The 21,764-nt window shown below is 38.7% G+C and overlaps 1 protein-coding gene across 1 annotated transcript in view; it reads left to right on the top strand.

Moving 5' to 3' along the window:
• Positions 1–21,764, top strand: part of LOC122791275 — an 802,728-nt gene that overhangs the window by 331,942 nt on the left and 449,022 nt on the right. Inside the window, exon 5 of the mRNA XM_044058947.1 lies at positions 20,031–20,342. Within this exon, the coding sequence (XP_043914882.1) occupies positions 20,031–20,342 (312 nt within the window). The remainder of the gene's footprint in view (positions 1–20,030; positions 20,343–21,764) is intronic.

The raw sequence follows: 21,764 nt of genomic DNA, 5'->3' as shown, positions 1-21,764 counted from the left end.
AAACACATTACCAGCCACAGGCATTAAAACTGAATAATACAATTCTGTATTTGAAATAAGTAGAATTAAACAAAGCACTGTGTAAAATCAAATATACAGGCAGATAAAATAACTACACAAAGAAAATGGCAAGTAAATGTATTTAAACAGACAGATGGCATATAGAAGATCATCACCTGCTCCATGTAGGTGTCTCCATGCTTGATTTTGTGTAACTGCATGTACACAAGGTACTGTGGCGTCAGAGTCGCTAGTAGTTATAACATCTCCTGTGGGTTTACTTACGAGTCATTGCAGCACATTGTTTTGACTCCCCACTTCCAGAAGATAAATCCTAAAAAAAAAAAAAAAAAAAAAAAAAGATACAAAAGTCTCTTTTTTTGCAGGAGTTAGCTCCCCATTCCCCCTCCAGCCCCTAAATTATATATACCAATGCCTTAGTCACACCTAAGTGAAGAAAAGAGGAAAAAAATCCTAAAAGGCAGACTGATGGCCCACACAATCCAAGACATTGTGGAGAAACCCATCATAACACTTGAACTAAAGTTCCCCACTGGAAGCCCAGTGAAGACTCTTAGAATAGCCACTCCTGGGATGACATCGGGCACTGCCACCTGCATGTGTCTTTGCCACCTTCCCAGTCCAAATTAATCCTGGTCAGTAAGCAGCTGAAAAGGTGTCTCTCTTCCATTGTCCTAACTGGAGTGGATTGTGTAGGCAAATAAAGTCCCTTGCAAGCCCTTATAGTCTGGGGCAGATATTAGGGGACCAGAGGGTTAATAAAACTCTTAAGTGATCTGCACACCATTTATTCTGTCATTTTAGTTACAGTTTCATTAAAATCCCTACATTACCCTGATGATACCTCTGTTCATTTTCTCATATAGCTGTTTATTCCACCCTGTTTCTAGGAAATTTCGACTGCAGTTAACCCATTATTTTGCATTGGAAACATATGCTTCCAAGACCTTTGCGTGTACTTAAGAGCATTTCCCCTTAATTGTGGAGCCTGCTAAGAATGTTTAGACTTTCCCCATAAAGTCTTTTACATATAAGTAGAGTGCTGAGCCCTCCTCTTGTTTCAGTGCTTGCTGAAGGCCACTTGACCTCAGAGAAGATCATTTGGTCCCAATCTCCACATATTAACTGGATATAAGCCATGATACCACTACATGGATGTAATTTCCTCTTAAGTTAAATTCACTGTCAGCCTTACATCCCTTGGTAATTTATTCCACCTTCTACCCTCCTTTGAATGAAAATAACTTCTACCTAGATTTGTCTTCACACTTCATGTTACATACATCTAGTAGTAACGTATTTTGCCTTGCTAGTATTCCATGTTCAAAAATAGGTATACCCAATATATTTCATAAATATTCATCCCTTATACTTGTATATTTCCAAATTAGTTCTGCACAATAAATTCTGCATCATACAGAATGAAAGCTCAATTTAACTTTTCCTCACGTTCTAAATTTCCTATACCCATAACTTTTTTGCAAAAAGTCTTAGGATTGTTTCTAATTTAGTAATATCCATTACTGAATATGTATAAGAATCTGCAATGTGTTCCATTGCTTATTTTATTTCATTTGTAAATTAGGCCCTAAAACTCTATAACATCTTGATGCAATAGTTCTTAACAAAGTTCTTAAAATATAATAACATCTCCTCAAAACAGTTAGTATGTCTTGCATAATTTAACTGACCATCCACTCTAACATCCTAGTTGACTATTTGATTAAATTCCCCAGTAATTGTCAAATCTAAAGACTAAGGACACCCCAAGTTAACCCTGCCAAAATGCAACACCTTACATTTTGAGGAGTTGAACTCCATATTATCTAGGTGAGCCCATTCAAATAGACCATCCAAATACCTAGTCATAAATTCATAAAAAGGTAAAGGACACAGTACAGAACCCTGGGGAATACCTCTTTTTATATAATAGTCTTGAGAAAACACGTTTTGAATACAAATTTTAGCTGTCCTTCCCGTCTTTCAATTCTTTATCCACAGACCTGCATAATTTACAAAATCATGGTCCTTTATTGATGTTTTTATAGACTGTGAGGCAATGCATCAAAAGCTTTGGCAAGACCTAAGTACATAACATAAACCGAAAAGCTGTTTTCTAAAGCATGGACCACCTCTGAATAAAAACTAAAATTGTATAGTGGATCTACTCCTTGAAAAACCCTTTGGTATAAATACGAATAAAAACAGCAGCAACAACTCAGGAACAAAGGATGGTGGAAATGGAAACTGCTCGTACGACAAGACAGTAAAATCAAAAAATGTTTTAATAAAAAAGAATCTATCAAAAACTGTTACAGATTAAGCGCTTTCGACTGATACCCAGTCTTCTTCAGAACAAAGTCAGTAAAATCCCATGCAACATTTATATGCTAGTAGCAGTATATTAATTGAATAATTGAATAATCGTAAAAACCGCCAAATTTGTTAGTCACAAGTACACATTCAGCACAAGCCCTAGATCCATATATAAACAAAGAATTGTGCAAAAGAAAAATATTAATCATAAAAACTCAACCTTCCTAATAAAATGCTAATCCTAGTAGTACTATAAATATTTTTGTTACAATAAATATTAGCATATAGATTTCTTATTAAAATTCCGTATAAAAATTTTTTATATATAAAATTTTTTATATAAAAATTGTAATCTATATACCAATGTAATCACTCTATATAAACGTGCATACATGAAGAATCACTAAACTTAATGATAATGATAATGTCGTAGGAACTAAATAATCACAAAATTTATTCCAAGGCTAAAAAAGGTTTGATGCTAATATACTCATTGAGGCCGGGTGGTCTCGTAGCATCTGTTAAAATCTGCCATTTACTCTCACAGAGAGACAATTTCATTTTCCAGTCCCCTCCGAAAGGGACTGTCTCTACTTGATCTATGATGGAGAATAGGAACTTGTGATCGTTGCCTTTCTCCAAAATGTGTCTGTATAATGCATTTTTAGAATCTTGTTTTCCTATTTTATACATATGTTCATAAATCCGTCTGTTTAACTGCCTCTCTGTTTTACCTATGTAATGTGCGTTACATAACGTACATATTGCAAGGTAGACTACCTGCTTCGATCTACAATTCCCTTTCCTACTGATGATAGTAGTGTGGCATATGTCATTCAGTTTGATGGTATTATTCAAATTGATGCACTGACATTGTTTACAATTGCCACATCTCACTGTGCCTTTTCGATTTTCATATACTATTTTGTTAGATGCCCCTCTTTCCAAGAGATTCTTCATGTTGGGTGCAGTCTTGTAAACTATTCTGGGTTTGGTCCCCAAGGTCTCTTCCATACCCATAACCATCAAAGTACTCCAGAACCTTTCTAAAATATCCTTGATGATGTAGGAATTGGGTGTATACATAAGTATGCATGCCCTTCCAAACGAATCCATGTGTCCCCCCCCATCACGCTGGTCAGTGGTGAAATGACCCAATAGGGGTTTGTAGATGTTACCCCATCTGTCTTGTACATGTCTAATTGTCTCATTAACCAAGCCTACTGGATAATCTCTACTCAAGAACATTCCTTTGATGATATTTAATTCCTTCTCCAAGATCACTAGATTGGATGACATTCTTGCTGCGTGGATGGTTTGCCCTTTAATCACATTCTTGAAAACGTGGGGGGGGTGGTTGCTACTGTAGTGCACATAATCATTGGAAAAGGTGGGCTTCCTGTATATACTTGAAGTGAAACCGTCACTGTCATGGCTTAACCAAATGTCCAAAAATGAAATTCCTTTATGATTGTATTGATGAGTGAATTTTAAAAACTCAACAGTACCATTTAAATATGTCATGAATTCTAATAATCTGTCCTCAGATGATTTCCACAGTATAAAGATGTCATCCAGATATCTCACATATAGTCCTATGTCAAGAAAAAAGGTACTCTTGAACACGTGTTCTTGTTCCCACTCGGCCATGACCAAGTTCACAAATATGGGAGCACAAGCTGCTCCCATAGCTACTCCCTTGGTCTGCCTAAAGTATTCTCCTTGGAAGGAGATAAAGTTGTAATCCAATACAAGTGACATCATGTCACATATTAGGCTGACTTTTTCCCATGAGAACTCTGTGTAGCGAGTAAGACTTCTTTCAAAGTATTCTAACCCTTCTGTCTTGGGGATACTGGAAAAAAGATCAATGACATCCACTGTTAGAAAGATCAATTCAGAATTCCAATAATCTTTGGTAAGTGTACCTAGAAATTTCCAGGAATCTTTGATGATGTGCGGGATGTTATTATATACATTCTTGCACCATCTATCTATCAATTTCCCGATGTTATATGTTTTGGACCTAGATCCTGACACAATTGGTCTGAAGGGAGGCTTTACAATAGATTTATGTAACTTGGGAATCCCAACCATCTTAGCTAAAACTGGATGATCTACTTTCAAATAGGAATATGTGTCGTTGGATATCCTGTTGTCAATAAGATATTCCTCGATGATAAGATCAATCCGCTTGTGGCCAATGTTGACCTGATTTAATGAGATGTTCTCATAATTCCCTGAAGTATGCAAGATGTTGTGGATTTCTTGATTGTAAAGATCAGTTGTAAAAATCACAGCTCCCCCTCCCTTATCGGGTTTCATGACCCTGATGTCCCGGTTCTTCATAATCTCCAGTAGACTTTTTCTTTCCATACATGTGAGGTTGTCACTAGGTTGTTCTCTTTGACTTCGTATTCTGTTGTGTGTCCAGTAAATATCGTTGCACACTAACTGTTCAAAATTTTGAACATGTGGGTTGGGGGGTGGTAAGAATGTACTTTTTTTCTTCAGGTCGGTGCCTGCTGTACCTATAGTCCCTGTTGTTCCATCCTTTTTCTTGTCAAAAGTTAACGCCAAATTTAACTTCCTGCAATATTTCTTAACCTCTTTGATGGTGTCTAGTATACCCCATCTTCTCATGGGAATAAATTTCATACCCTTTCCCAATAGTTTGGCACAAGTGTGATCTATCTCCATATTGGAATAATTATATACCTTGAAGCCTTCACATGTAATAATCCTAGGTATTGTAGTATTCCCTTGTTCGTTAGACAAATTCACATTCAAATCGTCTGGATCAATTCCGGAGCAATAAAACATGTCTGACATAGTGGGTAGCTGTTCCATAGTCAAGGATAGTCTGTCAGATATAATGGGATCATCCTGTTTTATGTTTTGTGCCACTGCTTTTGAACCTTCCATGCTGGGAAGTATCTTCCCCCCTGAAAATTTTCTTCCCTAAATGGGTTTTTTGATTCCTTCCTTCTGGTATGCTGTTGCTTCCGGCCCTCTGTCACTCTATTGCTAGGCCAAATATATGCCCTATTGTTATTGTATGCATCAGTGTCTCGCTGCATTTTCCTATTTTTTCTGTCGACTATATTGTGGACATTTTTGTCAGCAAAATCAAATTGTTTCAAATACAAGTCCTTAAAACATACATAATCTTTGTGATGAATTATAAATTGGTTCATGCGCTCTAACTCTTCAGATAATAAGCTCAATTTTTCATCTAGATGTTTAATAAGTAACTTCATAAATTCGAAACCACATCTGTCAAACAGACCATTAAATTCATTCATAACCCCTATAGAATAACTTATTCCTAAGGGTAGTTTGAAAAACCGAAGGCCTTTCGGTACAATATTCAATTTCAAACAATTAGATAGATAGCTACTGTCAACTTTAATGTTTTTAAAATTAGTTAATTTTTTGCCATAATCTAGTATGTACTCCTTTAAAGAAAAATGGCTACTTTCATTAATACAATCTTGGTCTTCCAATTGATTTTTGTTAAAAGCAAAGTAATCTCGGTTATCACATACAAATTGTTCAAAAACATTATCACCATTAGATATATTGTCCGTTGGATGATTGACGCTGGTGTTATACACAGAGTCTTTGTGCTCACGAAATTTCATTCTATTGGGGCTCATACAATTACGCTCATGATTGTCAAAAACAGTACCTGTTTTGTCCGATGCATTTGGAGCTCTGTTTTTTACATCCCTCTGGGTTTTAGGACGTGCCCCTCCATACTGCCTGTCCATGCGTTTTTTACAGACGCTGTAGTCGAAAGTGAAATCATGTTCCGTGCCATCCAATTGCTCGTTCAGCAAGTTAACATCTTCCATGTGTATAAGATCCAAGGTTTTAGTGTCATTCGCTGTATAGCCTGCCGATACGGCTCCCGTTGTATGCTGGCCTGATACAAGATCATGGACACCTTCCGTGTCCACAAAAGCTTTAGGAAAACATCGATCCGGTGTGCTTACATTACCACAACCTTGTGGTTTGTTTCTGGTTGTGCGCGCCTGCGCATAGGTTCCCTTAAACGCAAAATTTGCGTCGGATTCCTCATCTGAGCGTACGGAGACTAAATGTGCTTTCACAATCTCCGTGGATGTGTTAGAGTGCATCTCCTCCATATTGGCAGCAATATTTTTGTTGGTAACCAAGTCACTGATCAAAGATAATAATTTGTGGACTTCTCCTTGTAGAGCGGTGAGATCGGCTCTGAGGTCGATAATACTGTCCTTCGACAATGAAGCAGATGTCTCCAAGGTTTCCGCCATCCTGACAGGACCAAATACGAATAAAAACAGCAGCAACAACTCAGGAACAAAGGATGGTGGAAATGGAAACTGCTCGTACGACAAGACAGTAAAATCAAAAAATGTTTTAATAAAAAAGAATCTATCAAAAACTGTTACAGATTAAGCGCTTTCGACTGATACCCAGTCTTCTTCAGAACAAAGTCAGTAAAATCCCATGCAACATTTATATGCTAGTAGCAGTATATTAATTGAATAATTGAATAATCGTAAAAACCGCCAAATTTGTTAAAGTCACAAGTACACATTCAGCACAAGCCCTAGATCCATATATAAACAAAGAATTGTGCAAAAGAAAAATATTAATCATAAAAACTCAACCTTCCTAATAAAATGCTAATCCTAGTAGTACTATAAATATTATATATAAAAAAATTTTATACGGAATTTTAATAAGAAATCTATATGCTAATATTTATTGTAACAAAAATATTTATAGACTTTGTTCTGAAGAAGACTGGGTATCAGTCGAAAGCGCTTAATCTGTAACAGTTTTTGATAGATTCTTTTTTATTAAAACATTTTTTGATTTTACTGTCTTGTCGTACGAGCAGTTTCCATTTCCACCATCCTTTGTTCCTTTTGGTATAAATCTAAATCATTTATATTGCCATCCTCAAGCATCAGGTACATTAAAACCCTCTCAAAAGTTTATCTCAATAAACTAACAAGGCTTATAGGTTTAAAATTAACAAGTTACGTACTCCCTCCTTATAAATTGGAAATACATTTGTGGATTCCCATTGGTTAGGAACAAGCCCCACTTCTTAAGGTGCCTTGAAGCAAAAATAAAAAAAAAAACATTTTTTACAGACTGCCCTTTACATGAAATAAAAACATCCCATTCAGTTTATCTAGTTCAGGGGCTTTATCCGTTTTGATGTACTAAAATGCAGTAGTAACTCCAGTGTTATTTCAGGGCAGTCTATACAGATTCTAATACACCAGCCACCTCATTCACCACAGGGGCATTATTTGATATCTGCGAGAACTACCCCTTTAATCTTACTACAACTTCATTACAGTTTGAAATAACACTACCTTCACAAATATTAATTCTGTTACCCTCATCATTTCTTTTAGACTGCCTTAGAACTTGCCTCACCTTCCTACAAAAGACTTTATAAGCATTAATATAATTCTCTGTTGCTGATTCTCTCATATTTTCCCATTTTTCTTTCTATCTTTGATAGTCCTTATCTCAGTAGTCATTTTGGGGGCACAACGTCTTATAATTCTCTGTTGCTGATTCCCTCATATTTTTCATTTTTATTTCTATCTTTGATAGTCCTTATCTTAGTAGTCATTTGGGGGGGCACAATGTCTTATAATTCTCTGTTGCTGATTCTCTCATATTTTCCCATTTTTCTTTCTATCTTTGATAGTCCTTATCTCAGTAGTCATTTGGGGGGGGCACAACGTCTTATTGCCCTTATACTTTTTCTTAGGGACTGATTTTTGAATTAAATTGTTCACCTTTTTATAAGCCACATCCTACATTTTATCTACTTTTAAACTCAAACTCCTCATTCCATTTCTAAATATTTATATAATTTTAATACCTGAATAATCTGTCCCCCAAAAATCTCCAAATTTATAGCATATTTTATATGTTCATAACCTTTTATCATACATTTACTTGCCATATAATCTAAATTCCATAAGGGCTCTTTTATTTCTAGATCAGATATTACTGCTCCTCGTAAACATTGTATAACATCATATTTATTTTTTGTTCCTGGTAAATTGATTTACTTGTGTAAGTGCTAATTTAAAAAATAGTCATTTAATGCTATCTCTCTTCCAAGCAATTTGAGCCAGATAATGTTTTTTTTAAACAAGAAACATCGTTATTAAATCATCACTTATTATTATTTAAATGCAAACAAAACCATATTGACATAATTGCACTGGCAGGTATTTTACATTGCATACCATGCTGACATCGTTTTAGTTGTAAACATTATACATTACTTATAATCTACCTAACATTTATCAGTCAAGCATCATATAGCTCATTCAAATCCTGCCTTCGTTTAAAAGTCATTCTCATTCCTTCCCTGTGTGCATTGTTCCCACAATTCCCGTCTCTTCCTATGCAACCTACTCCTATCCCTTTCCAAAGATCCCAATTCCAGTTGTCTTATCTCTGCTGCTAAACTCAGTGCTTCCAGTACAGTTGGACTAGACCCGGATTTCCATCCTCTAGTAATTGCCTCTTTGGCAACTACCATAATTAGACTCAGCAAGATCCTACTGACTCTATAAAAATCATTTCCCTAGCTGCACCAATTCGCCCACCCAGCATTCTTTACAAAGTAGTCTGCAGAAAATCTACATAGTCCACAACTCACTGCACTCCCAGAAAATATGTTCCCAACTACCCCCCCTTCTTCCCTATCATGCACCCACTGCCTACCCAAGGGAAACGTCTCAGGAGTCTACCTGGGGTACAAAAACATCAATATAAAAATTATAAGCAAATATTCCAAATTTTCCAGGTCTTGCTGAACATTTGGGAGACAAACACATATCCCCCCACTGTCTCCCCATGAACCGCCCATCCAGTTTCTCCTCCCAGACCCCTCCAACTATTTTTGCTCAACCCCCATAGTCATCATGCAACACCCTACATGCTGTACTAATCATTCCTTTTTCAACAGCAGCCTCTGTTCCAGATACCACTAAAAACTCCACCAGTGCTGTTCCTCCATCTAGGATCCCCCTATTTCCCTCTCCTTCCCCATGCTCTGACATCAATCCCTGACAGGGAAGGCATTTCCCAGCCTGGAGTCCAAATACATTTCTGGCATCTTCCCACACCATTATCCTTCCCCCCTCCAGTTACTTGCTCCCAACACCCTGGCCCCCCTGCCAGTTCCCCCAGTAAATTCCAGCCCCCCTCTTGCCCACTGTCCGCATTCCCAGTTGTACTCATCCCCATCAGCAGAACCTCCCCCACCTCCACCCACTTGCTGGCTGAGTCTTTAGAACACTGTCTGCTACTCTATGAACATAATATTCTATATGACTATTGTTATTCTCCCCAAAGGTCTGCATCCAAAATCCTAGGACCCCCCCCTCACTTACTGAGCTTCACCCCTGTCTATCATCCCCCTGCACCCCAAACAGTAGGTTTCCACTTGTGCCATGTACAGGAGCCTCAACTGTGTAGCCCTGAAACACCTCTTCAAATCGGGCCATTCTAATTTGCCCTGCTCCAGTGGAAGAACCAGCCCACCCCTCCCAACTCTCCCCATCCCCTCAGACAAAATGCCCCAGCTCCCCACCAGTTGCCATTCAGAACTCCTCCTTCAGTAAACAAAACACATCTGACTAACAATATTTTAACTGCTTGCATCTTACTATCCACAGCCACACGACAGAGCCTTCAGTCTCTCAGTCCCTGTACCATCCTTGTTTAGTCTCTTCCCACATATATCCAGCTGCCACACCTGAATCATTTCCAATCCATACTCCTAAATACTTCATTCCACCATATCCCCACAAATATGGATACAGCTGAACCAATTTGTTTGTGGGCACATAACCCACTGCCACTGCCTTTGATTTAGGCCCACCAACTTTGTATCCTGAAAAAAATTTTAAACTGTCTCAAAATGTTCCACAGCACTGCAGTGTCCTCCCCTGGTTCCATCAGGTATAAAGTAATATCATCTGCAAACACAGCCAGGCCCTCCAGACCACCACACAAACTATATCCTTGAATCCCTAAGCCCCTTGCCTTCCATGCCAGTAATTCTAAACATAATGCAAACAAAAAAAGGGCACACATCTGCCTGATTCCTCTGCTCAAGCAGAAATTGTCAGAGAGGAAGCCACACACTTCAGTTTTTATCTTTGATCTCTCATGCAACCTCCTAATCAACCTTATAATTTTAATCAGGGAATGCAAATGCCTTCACCAGCCCACTAACAAAGTCCCAGCCCACCCCATCAAATGGCTCCTCCGCATCAAGACCCACCAAAAGCATTGGCACTTTCCCACACTCTGCCTCCCTATGCATCATCGTTCCACCATTGTGTTAAACTGTCTGCCTCCCCTCCACAAAACCACACTGATCCATATCCATCATCACTGGCATCACCCCCGCCATTCCATAGTCATCATAGACACAAACACTTTATAATCATGGATTAGCATTGAAATAGGCCCACACAAAGCTGGACCTGATGGATCCCCACCCTTCCTAGGTGTCACACTTACCCACACTCTCCTCCATGATGCTGGTACCTCTCCTCCTCCAAAAACACTGTTAAACAAAATCTTCCAGATCCCCATCTGTCATTTCCCTCTCAGCTTCCAAACCTCCACAGGAACACCATCCACCCCTGCGGTCTCCCCCGTAGACCTGTCACACAATACCACTTCTATTTCAGCTCCTCCTATTCCAGCAGTTAGTAACCAAGCCCAATACACTCCCAACATTGGCATATCTAACTCTTTCATAAACATTTCCACTTGTACCCCTTCCTGATCTTCCCACTTCTCCACCCTACACAGACCCCAACAGAACAAAACATTTCTAGTATCTCCACAGGATCTCATGCCATCTTTCTTGTCACAGGCTCCCCAAGCCTGGGGACAGCCCTCCCACTCTCTGTCACCTGAGTCATTGTGCCAAAAGACAAATCTCTCCCACAAGCATGTATTATGCTCTAGAGTTACCATTAAAAACAGCTGCCCAGCAACAATCCCTCCAAGCTCATGCATTTCATTAAGGTAATCCCTTTTTTTCTGTTTAGCATTCTGCAGTTGATCATCATCTTGTTCTGTGAGATTCCCCGTTTTGCAATACTTCTGTAAATAATTCTTGTTACTTCTTAACCATATCTCCCTTTCTTTTATTTCCACTCTATTTTTAAACTCCATTTAAGTTTTATCCCACTCCCTAACTATAGTTGCAGAATAAATTTCTATTTTCTCTAATAGCTCCTGAATAATTTCCACTGCCATTCCTTAAATTCCTCTCTTTTCAACAGATAGGTGGGAAAGCGCCAGTATCTCATTTTTATTATAGTTATTATTGGCACATGATCTGAAATAGTTATTGGGTACATATCAAGACCTTCAATTAAATGCACATGTTTCTGTGAAAATTAAATTCTGCCTAGCCTAGCCCAGTTGTCGTATCTTGGGGAATAATACGTAATTTCACTCAAAACTCCTAGTGCCGAATTCACATCTTCTGTGCCAAATATATTCATAAATTCCTTCAAAAATCTACCCTTCTTTGTTATATTTTCCCTTCTGGGCCCCTCAGACATATCTTCACTGTTGCTAATCAAATTCTAGTCCCCACCTATAAGTAATATTCCCTGCTAAAAGCTGATTATTTCTCCTAGAATTTCATTAAGCTCCATTATAGCAGTTTTAGGTGGAATATCAATACATGCCAGTGTAATCCTCCTCCCTGCCCTGTAGCTCCTTAGTACTACAGATGTACCATTGTTATCTTTTTATCCTCTTCTATCACTATTGGAGCTCATCTTGCAATTAATATAAGTACCACTATTTTCCTTTGTCCCAGGTATTCTGCTGAATAATCATCCTGAAAACCTTTCTTTATCAAATTTACATGTTCAGTTCTTTCCGAATGTGTTTCCCGTAGCATAGCTATTTGCGCTCTACATTTTTATATAGCTCAGTACTCTTTCTTTTTAGTACTTATCTGTGAGGCCATTAACATTTAAAGACATTACAAAAAGCATCATTGTATTAAAAAGTTATTATTCCCACCTTTTATATATAACAGCTTTTTTGTTAAATGTATAGTTCCAGCTTTTGTGTTACATGCATACAATGTTTGGCAGGTTGATCTTTTATACAGTTGTTTTTTGTCATATCCATTTCAGCCTTTTTGTTTTATTGAAAGCCCTCAAACTAAAAAAACAAACAGACCCCCAGTACACTGTAAAACCTATTAACTTAATAGGAACACACAAAACTATGCACATCTTCAAATATTTACATTTTACCCTCCTAATAGGAACAAATGTTCCAAACTGACAGCCACACGCACAAACTTGAGTTATCCTAAATGAAAAGTTGTCCATAGTAAGACACATGATGACCCAGACTCTGGAATAGACTGCCCATACATGTCAATCAGAGTGCCTCTTTGGCCCTCTTCAAAAGGAACCTTGACGATTGGATGGGAGATAGGAAATTGACCCCGGTGATCACATCAATCACCCTGCTAGACAGGGGTCCAGAAAAATAAATATTGTGGGAAGAAATAGCCAGGGAATTGTTATGGCTAGGCTTGTATAGGCCCTAGGGCCAGTAGCCTAGTACCAACCTATAGACCTATCAACCTATGCAGCCTGTGCTTCTACTAAGTACTGTCTATTTTTGTTTTGTCTTTATAGCTCTCCCAGCCAAAAAAAAAAAAAACAGTTAAATGCTTTCAGAGAACATTACCCCCTACCCATTTCTCTTTATCAGGTTGTCTGCTGGAGACATGAGAACTGTATACAGAATTGCTACTAAGCATACATTTATTGGCATGATGGAAGCTTTATAATATTTAACATTCTTTTTCATTTACTTGGTTTCTCTTAAAACTTAATAGATCAAGCTAATGGCCTTAATCCAGTCATTCCCCTATTTTGAGAAAAGGCACACTAACCTTTCTTTTGTCATGCTCTTTTAACTAGACTTTTCTTCTTTTTCTCTTTTTTTTTGTTTTACATTGAAGTGCCTACATTTCTTAAACCTAAACAATGAGAAAGAAAGAAGGGAGAAATTAAAAGAGAAAAAAACAGAAGCACCTGTTTACAGGTTATGTGAACGAATGTTCATAATATCATGTAAAAAGCTGAACCTCAAACTCATTGTGGGGGGCTGTGGTCCCCACAACCCCCGCTAAATATATATACTAATTCTGAGATCGCACTACAGTGAGGAAAGGGCAAATATTCTGACCTTCACTGTACTGCGATCCCAAAAGAAGCACTTCGAAGTTCGGCATTTTCGCTCTTTAGAGCATTCGAAATTATGAACATTCATTCATATAATATAGACCCTGTTTACAGTAGTATATTCATTACATTTAAAAATAAGTGAGAAAATGTTACTTCATAGCATGCAAAGAAAAACATATAGTATAAAAATGGCACCATTAACTTTCTCCCTCCTCTTCCCCTCTCCTAAGTATTTTTCCAAATATTAATGATATGAAGTAGGGCATATGCGTTACAGTCCCCTACAAGTTTAAGAAAGTCCAATATTTCCAGATTTTCTTGTTCTGTCATGTTTTACAAATATAATTATTGCTTTGTAATCCCACATTTGTCAATTTCCAAGCTACTGGAGTTATTCCTGTTCATCTCCATCTCCCAAATTCTTTAACTGCTTCATTTTTAATGTACTCTTCTTGATTCTTCTAGTCAACTCTTGTGCTTTTTTCCTTCTCTCAAGCATTTTCCGTTGAAAAATTGAAAAAGGTTTCACTGGCACAGTCTGTATGGTTTTTATTACCAAAAGAACAAGAAGCAGAATCTCCTTCTGTTTCACAGCTCACTTTTTGTTGGACAAATTTTGTATTTCCTCTTTAGCATGTGCTTCATCAAAAACTTATTTTGACCTGCCAGGGAAGAATATTTTGAAGACAGCTGTGTACAGCAGTTTGAATCTCATGCTGCCTCTGGACATTCCCTGAATAGTGGAATAAATGTATTCCTATTCCACCTGCTCTATAATAAGCAATCATTCTCCACAAAAAAATATCTGGGAGGGGTGGTTGAGGAGAAGGGAAATCTGAATGAGGAGGCCAAAGCTAGAATCAGAGGGTCTGCAGCCAACTGGTATAGAATGTCAGGTGTAGTGTATGACAGAAGAATTCCAAAGAAATTGAAAAGTAGGGTGTATATAACAGTGCTGCAATCAGTACTACTGTATGGTACAGAAACCTGGGCAGTAAAGGCCACACAGTTGAGGAAGCTAGAGGTGATAGAGATAAAGTTCCTGAGATGTTTGTTAGGATGACACTGTGGGACAGAAGAAGAAATGAAGACATCAGGGCAGAAGCCAAAGTACCTCCAGTTGCAGACAGGGTCAGAGAGAATACATTACAGTGGTTCAGGCACATGCACAGAAAAGCAGAAGACAATATGGTAAAAACGATTTGTGACAGACAGGAAAAAGGCAAGAGGAAGCAAGGGCATCCAGCAAAGAGGTGGATGGATTGTGTATCAGAAGATTTGTGACAGTAAGGGATGTGTTTTTGAGGAAGGTAGGAGAGTGGCATTGAATCAAGAGAAATGGTGAAAGTTGACATGACCCCTGACCCCATGTACAAAATGGGAAAATGGAGGGGGAGATGGTGATGATGTTGATGACAATGTCATTTGTTTTTTGTATGTCCTTCTGGACTGAATCCTTCATTTTCATAGCTGCTGCTGAAGCCCATCTGAGGGCTTTGTGACTTTCCTAGCAGCTGCACAGTTATGACAGATATGTATTTCTCACACAGAGATGTTAAAATTATGTTAAGTTTCTGCTAGCCTGGGAACTGAAGGCAAGTGACAGAGTGATGTCATTCAATGACCCAGGTGTAATGTTTGATAGTAATTTAAGAACTCTCTGAGAGAGAGAGACTTTGTATTTTGTATCTTGTCTTGGACTTAGCAAGAACATCCACTCATCTGCATTTGCCTTGCTCTGTAGGTAAGTTATTTAGGGCGTAGCATCTTTTAGATAGAGATAGGAATATAGTAAAGATTAGTTTAGATGTTTTCTGTATTTATGTGAGACTGTCCTGCAATGTTGTTTTAAAATATTTCCTGTGATTCTGAACTCCGTAGCTACTGTGTTGCTTAAGTATTGTCTTGTTCTTTTGTTATTTATTATTAAATATATTTAAACCTATCTTTGTGGCTGATATTTGTGAGACATATTTAAGCTCATAGAGCACTTGCATATGTCTTTAGTGACACTGTGCAGGCCACCCCTAAATAGCCTTGCAAGTCTTGGTCACAACTACCCTTTGGATTATTAGTAACATTACACAGTACGTTTGGACACCCTTTGGTAAGGGCTTTAGAGTAGTTGATAAAGAGTTGGTTGGTGGCAGTGATAACTACCTTATAGTATGGGCAGAAGGGGGGATAGCTAGTAAACCTGTGCCAGCCTTTCCTGTGTGTGTGTGTGTGTGTGTGTGTGTGTGTGTGTGTGTGTGTGTGTGTGTGTGTGTGTGTGTGTGTGTGAGCTAGTTGGGCAGGGACACAAAGCATTTGGTTGGACAGAGAGGGTGCTGGAGGTTTTGGCTTGACCACTCAGCTGAGATCTCAACCCTATAGCTGTGCCAGTGGGGAGTCTTATTGGGGATCTGGAGAGAGAGGGAGAAACCAGCCCCAGACTGACTGTGATCCCTGTGTACTCTTAAGGGAAATTGTACTTTACTGTTGTGTAGATGTCATCCTCCCATTGTGTACATCCTCACTGTTGCCAGTGGTGAGGATTGAGGCTCCTTGATTACTGGGCCAGTGCAGGGGTGTCACACTGGACACTAGAACAAATGGACTGGTCACCAATGGCACTCCTTTTTCCATGGTAGAAAAAGACTGCGTGTAGCTTGAGCCTCTCTCCTGTCTCATAGTGCATTGCTGCTCACTGATTCTCCACATTTTGTTGCTACCATTAAGAGCTCCATTGACTGCTCACTTGGCTCAAGCCTTTTGAGAGGAAACTCTGTAATTTTTTGGGGAAGATAAATGCCTTTCTACATGTTTTATTTCATGATATATTAGCAGTTAGCTATAGTTATTAAGAGTTTTTATTGCTGTCTTAGTTTCCTATACTTTTCATTTTTATAAACTGGACTATTCCCCCTCATTATCTCATCCAGTGAAGGTAATAAAAATACTGGCCACTTCTTCACCTCACCCGGGCCCACCACCTTGGTTACCCCTTCCCACTCAGCTTCTCCATTAAGATGTGATTCTTTAGGGCCAATGGACTATGCTCTGAGGAAGACAGCAGGAAGCTTCTTGAGAAGAAGCTTTTCTGCTTACATTCTTCAGCTGCATCCTTGTGCTCCTCTAGGTCCCTCCAACAACTGGATTTGAACAAGATGATGGCATTTGTAAAGACTTAGCCTCAAACTGATGTCCTCTTAGCCCATCTGTGTCCATGGTGGTGTGAGAAGATTCCCAGGCCCTTTCATTGCTGTTCCTATTCATCCATGGTGGTGTGAGAAGATTCCCAGGCCCTTTCATTGCTGTTCCTATTCATCCATGGGGGTGTGAGAAGATTCCCAGGCCCTTTCATTGCTGTTCCTATTCATCCATGGTGGTGTGAGAAGATTCCCAGGCCCTTTCATTGCTGTTCCTATTCATCCATGGGGGTATGAGAAGATTCCCAGGCCTTTTCATTGCTGTTCCTATTCATCCATGGTGGTGTGAGAAGATTCCCAGGCCCTTTCATTGCTGTTCCTATTCATCCCTGGTGGTGTGAGAAGATTCCCAGGCCCTTTCATTGCTGTTCCTATTCATCCATGGTGGTGTGAGAAGATTCCCAGGCCCTTTCATTGCTGTTCCTATTCATCCCTGGTGGTGTGAGAAGATTCCCAGGCCCTTTCATTGCTGTTCCTATTCATCCATGGTGGTGTGAGAAGATTTCCAGGCCCTTTCCTCGCTGTTCCTATTCATCCATGGTGGTGTGAGAAGATTCCCAGGCCCTTTCCTCGCTGTTCCTATCCTATGCGTGGTTTTGGCACTGGAAGTATTGGAACCTACATGAATCCCATGACAGTGATATCAGCATTTAAGGATATACTTTCTTTAATGGTGATGCTTTTGGCACTGGTGGAGTCATCTCTGTGCCTACATGGATCAGCGCCAAGTGCCTGGTGCTGACTCCATATCCCCAAACTGTTCTGGGTCTATTGTCGATGTTGATGCTTTTGGCCTTAAACCATTTGGTGCCAAAGTCTTCTGTAGTTACCTCTGTGCCAAACCTGTCTGTACTGGTGAATGGTGACTTGTCTTTTCAAGGTCAGGCAAATCAGAAGAGGTGTCCTTCACATCAGGCTACCAAGAAAGTGCCTTCTTCCGTTTTGGAACCTGAATTATGTACGGAAAAAGTCAACTCTCTGTTTCTTTGAACCTGCTTTTTCCTGCTTCTTTAAAAATGTATACATGGACAGCAGTTTTGTTGATGGCTTTAACTTCACCTAAGAAAGCCTCAGATATGCAAGCTGTTATTGCTTCTCCTCTTTTCTGCTAGGGTTTCCCTTTGGATTAACCCTTCATTTATGCCAAAGAGTGTAGTCCATCCATTCATCTACGTTTTTCCTAATCCCTAAAAGAAAAAGAGAATAAATCCTTCATTTATTAGATGTTCACACACACACTAGACTGAGATTTAAGCTGTTCTGATGTGGACATATTAAATGATCCTTTACCAGCCTTCTGAGAAGTTAGGTTCTGTTTAGACAAAATCAAGTCCTTTAGGAAATCATATCAGTTGTTTGTCTGTTACGAGGACAAAAGGGATTGAATTTTCCTGACTCAAAACAATTTCTAGATATATTTTTTCTGGCCATCTCTTTTTTGTTATGCTTTTTGTGGGGAAATCCTTCCATGGCCAGGTTAAAGTTCACTCTGCTTTTGCTTCATCTGGTGCCTTTATCAGAGTTCTGGATTTAAGAACTGTTCTAGATGTAGCCATGTGCTATTCCACTTACACCTCTACAAAATCCTACAAGACTGTTCTCTTTTCTAGGGTTAGAACTGGTTTTGCAAGATCCATTCTTCAAGGTATTTTGAACTCTAGATAGTACAAAAGCCTTGCGACTCTTCCTACTTGTTAGCAGTACTGCAACAGTGATCAAATGATGAATGTAGCACAGTTGTGTAAAAACTTACCATAACAGTAGATGTCCAAATAGATCACCATTGCAGTATATGTACTATCCCTCCTCCCCCCCCCTTTTTCTTTTACTGTCCCTTGGCTGAAGTAGACCTAACATTTCCGCTGTCTTCCCTGCTGACTTTTAGCCTTGGTGATCTTCTTCTGTGGCAAGAAAGCTCTGCGGAAGTTTGCACCAGTATGTCGCTTATGTGTTAGCAGATATTAGTGTGCATAGGCCATGAGTCAAATGCACTGTGTGAGAGGAAGACACCCAAGCTTTGGTATGCTGGCCAGCATACTTTTCAACTGTCCAGATTTTCACAGAATGTTCAGATTTTTGCCTCATATTTTTGGCCCATTCCTCATAAATTTTGAGGTTTTCTGGAAAATCCTTGAGTAGTAAAGTCACTAAATAATGATAGATGTTGAGTTTCAGAATTCAGACTCTTCAGAAAATACATACTAATGCAAAAGTTGTTATCCTGTCAACTTTCTAAGTTTATAGGAGCAATATTTAAAAATTGTCCCTATTTTTGGACTTTTGTCCTCCCACCCACCCACTCACTCACCCACTCACCCACTCACCCACTCACTCACCCACCCACCCACTCACTCACTCACACACACACACACACACACACACACACACACACACACACACACACACACACACACACACACACGCACTAAGAGGTTGAGAGGCATGCTGGCCAGATGTACATTATCCTTGGCAGGATACTTCCCACTTATGAGCAATACAGCAACAACAGTTTATGCAGTCATCTAATAATAGCATACGTTCTCATGCAGCTGTTCTTTCCAGAGGATTCTACCTTTCAAAACTGGAGTTTCATAAGATAGTGGAGACACAAAAAGAGTTAAGACTCAGATAATTTTTTTTTTTTCGTCAAAAGGAGGTGTTTGATTAAATATGCAACAAACCTTTCTGAAAAAAGAGTTGGGTCAGAAACATTTGATAAAACAAGTCATGGGACAGACATAAGGCTGCTTTTTGCCAGACATAGAAAGGGATCTCTCATCCCTTAGGTAGATTAGGTAGGTAGATTGGCTAAACAGTTGACTAAATGATCCCTCACCAACCTTCTGAGAAGTTATTTCTTTGCAAAAGGCCATCAGGTAGTGGGTGATATTCAGCCACTGGAACATTACTTTATGTCTGTCCTTACTCCTATAATTTAATCTGTGTTGTGATTTATGCATCAATTCTTATCATTTGGCATGTAGGCATACCTGCAAGGACTGTTGATGATAGATTATTATGTGCATACCATGAGTGCCGTGGGTAAAATAAGACTGTTTTGGTGCATACTTGTAACCAAAAGGAGTGGGTATGAAATCTGTATCATTAGGAACATTTATTTAAAAATGAGTAACTTATATTTACTTCAGGAATGGAATACGAATATGAAATTACAAAATTTTAATTAATATTTTATTTATTTCTTTATTTTTGGTAGAAAACATATTTTATGTGAGTGGGACAGAGGGACAGAGTATCCATTTCCCTATAAATGTCAAGAACCAGACATTTCAAAAGATTGAGTGGACATTTGGGACCAGAAGACCATATCAGAAGATCGCTTCATTTTCTCCTGAGTATTCTAGGACAAATTACACAGAGCAGTTTTCTTCAAGGCTGAAGTTGGATGCTGAAGATAGCTCGTTAAATATAACGGATTTGTTCATTCAAGATTGTGGTTTTTATGAATGCTTTATTATGCTTAGCAGTGGAACGTCATTACGGAAAATGTTTCACCTGGAAGTTACTGGTAAGTATCTTCTCAAAACACATTACAAATATGTACATAAACAGGACCACATGGAGTACATGCAGATTTTGGTCATTTGTGTGCAATTTAATTTCATGCCTTTTATGTTGAGAATTCATTTACCGCAGCATACAAAATGATAGCCATGAATTTTAATCTACATTTATCCAGTAGGAGACTGATAGCTCAAGTTGTTTTTGTTTAATGAGCGTACTGTATCCTTAAACACCCCAAGCTGTTCACTTTCTGCCTGCTGTGTAGTGCCATCTTTCCTTGAGTGTTTCTGGAATAATACTTTGCTGTTCCTAAGCTTCATTATTTTGCAGAGATCACCTTGCAGGATTCTCCTGATTGACCAGCAGATATGGAAGTAAACTAACACTTGCATAGACATTGCTAGATTGCTAAACCACTAGCAATTTCTCCAACATTTCTAAACCAGTAATACATTTAATTGTATAAAAAAGCTGAAGGAAAAGGAGGGTTTTCACAGAGTCTGTAATCATATTTTGCTTAGAAATGCTTGCACCACTTCTGCATATGAAATCCAAGACTACCGCTGTGCTGCTGAGTTAGCATTTCCACAGTGATGAAAAAGAGCAAAAATATGCTTTTTGATCCTTATTTTTAGCAGCATGCCTGCTAAGTAGTAACAGGAAAAGTGTGTGTGTGTGTGTGTGTGTGTGTGTGTGTGTGTGTGTGTGTGTGTGTGTGTGTGTGTGTGTGTGTGTGGTTGGTTGGTTAGGCCAAGCCTGCATCCAGATATCTGAACATAATGCAAGATCTACACTATGTCTAATATGTAGAGTTGTAGATATTTCAGTATTTCTTTAATAGACAGTGGGTTTTTAAGTTATGTACACATCTGAGGTGCGTTCAAACTGCTGACTGATACAGTTTGGTTGTCTTTGTGCTGCTGCTGCTGTGTATCTGTCTGTCTGTCTGGTAATTTTTGTGAAGCTGGCGGTGATGAGTATGAAGATGATGCTGTGCTTGTAGTTATCTGCACACTCTCATTGCATATTCTGCTGTTTCTTTAATTAAATGCCATACCTGGTGTGAAACTACAGCCCAGTGTGACGTTGGTATTTGTTTCAGGATTATTTATCTACCTATTTGTTGTTTTTTGTTTTCAAACTATATGTGTTTGTCTGGTTTTTATTCATTGTTTAACTGTTCGTTATCCTTTTTAATCCATATGCTGTTTGATGCTTTGTTACAAACTGGACGAGAAAGCCAAATTTGACTTTACTAATTTCTGTCTACTTTGCTTGTTCCAACTGTGCATATAATGTGTGAGTGGTAAAATTATTTCATGGGGGTGTTAGTGTTCTAAAATTTTTTATTAATGTCTTTTGTTTTTGGCCCTTACTTTATAGTATTTATCGTCCGTACTTCATACCGCTGATATGAAAGATCTGT

The sequence above is a fragment of the Protopterus annectens genome, chromosome 17.part0 (genome assembly GCF_019279795.1).
Source record: "Protopterus annectens isolate FY-2018-M chromosome 17.part0, PAN1.0, whole genome shotgun sequence".
Taxonomy (NCBI): domain Eukaryota; kingdom Metazoa; phylum Chordata; order Ceratodontiformes; family Protopteridae; genus Protopterus; species Protopterus annectens.
This window is presented reverse-complemented; position numbering and strand designations above follow the sequence as displayed.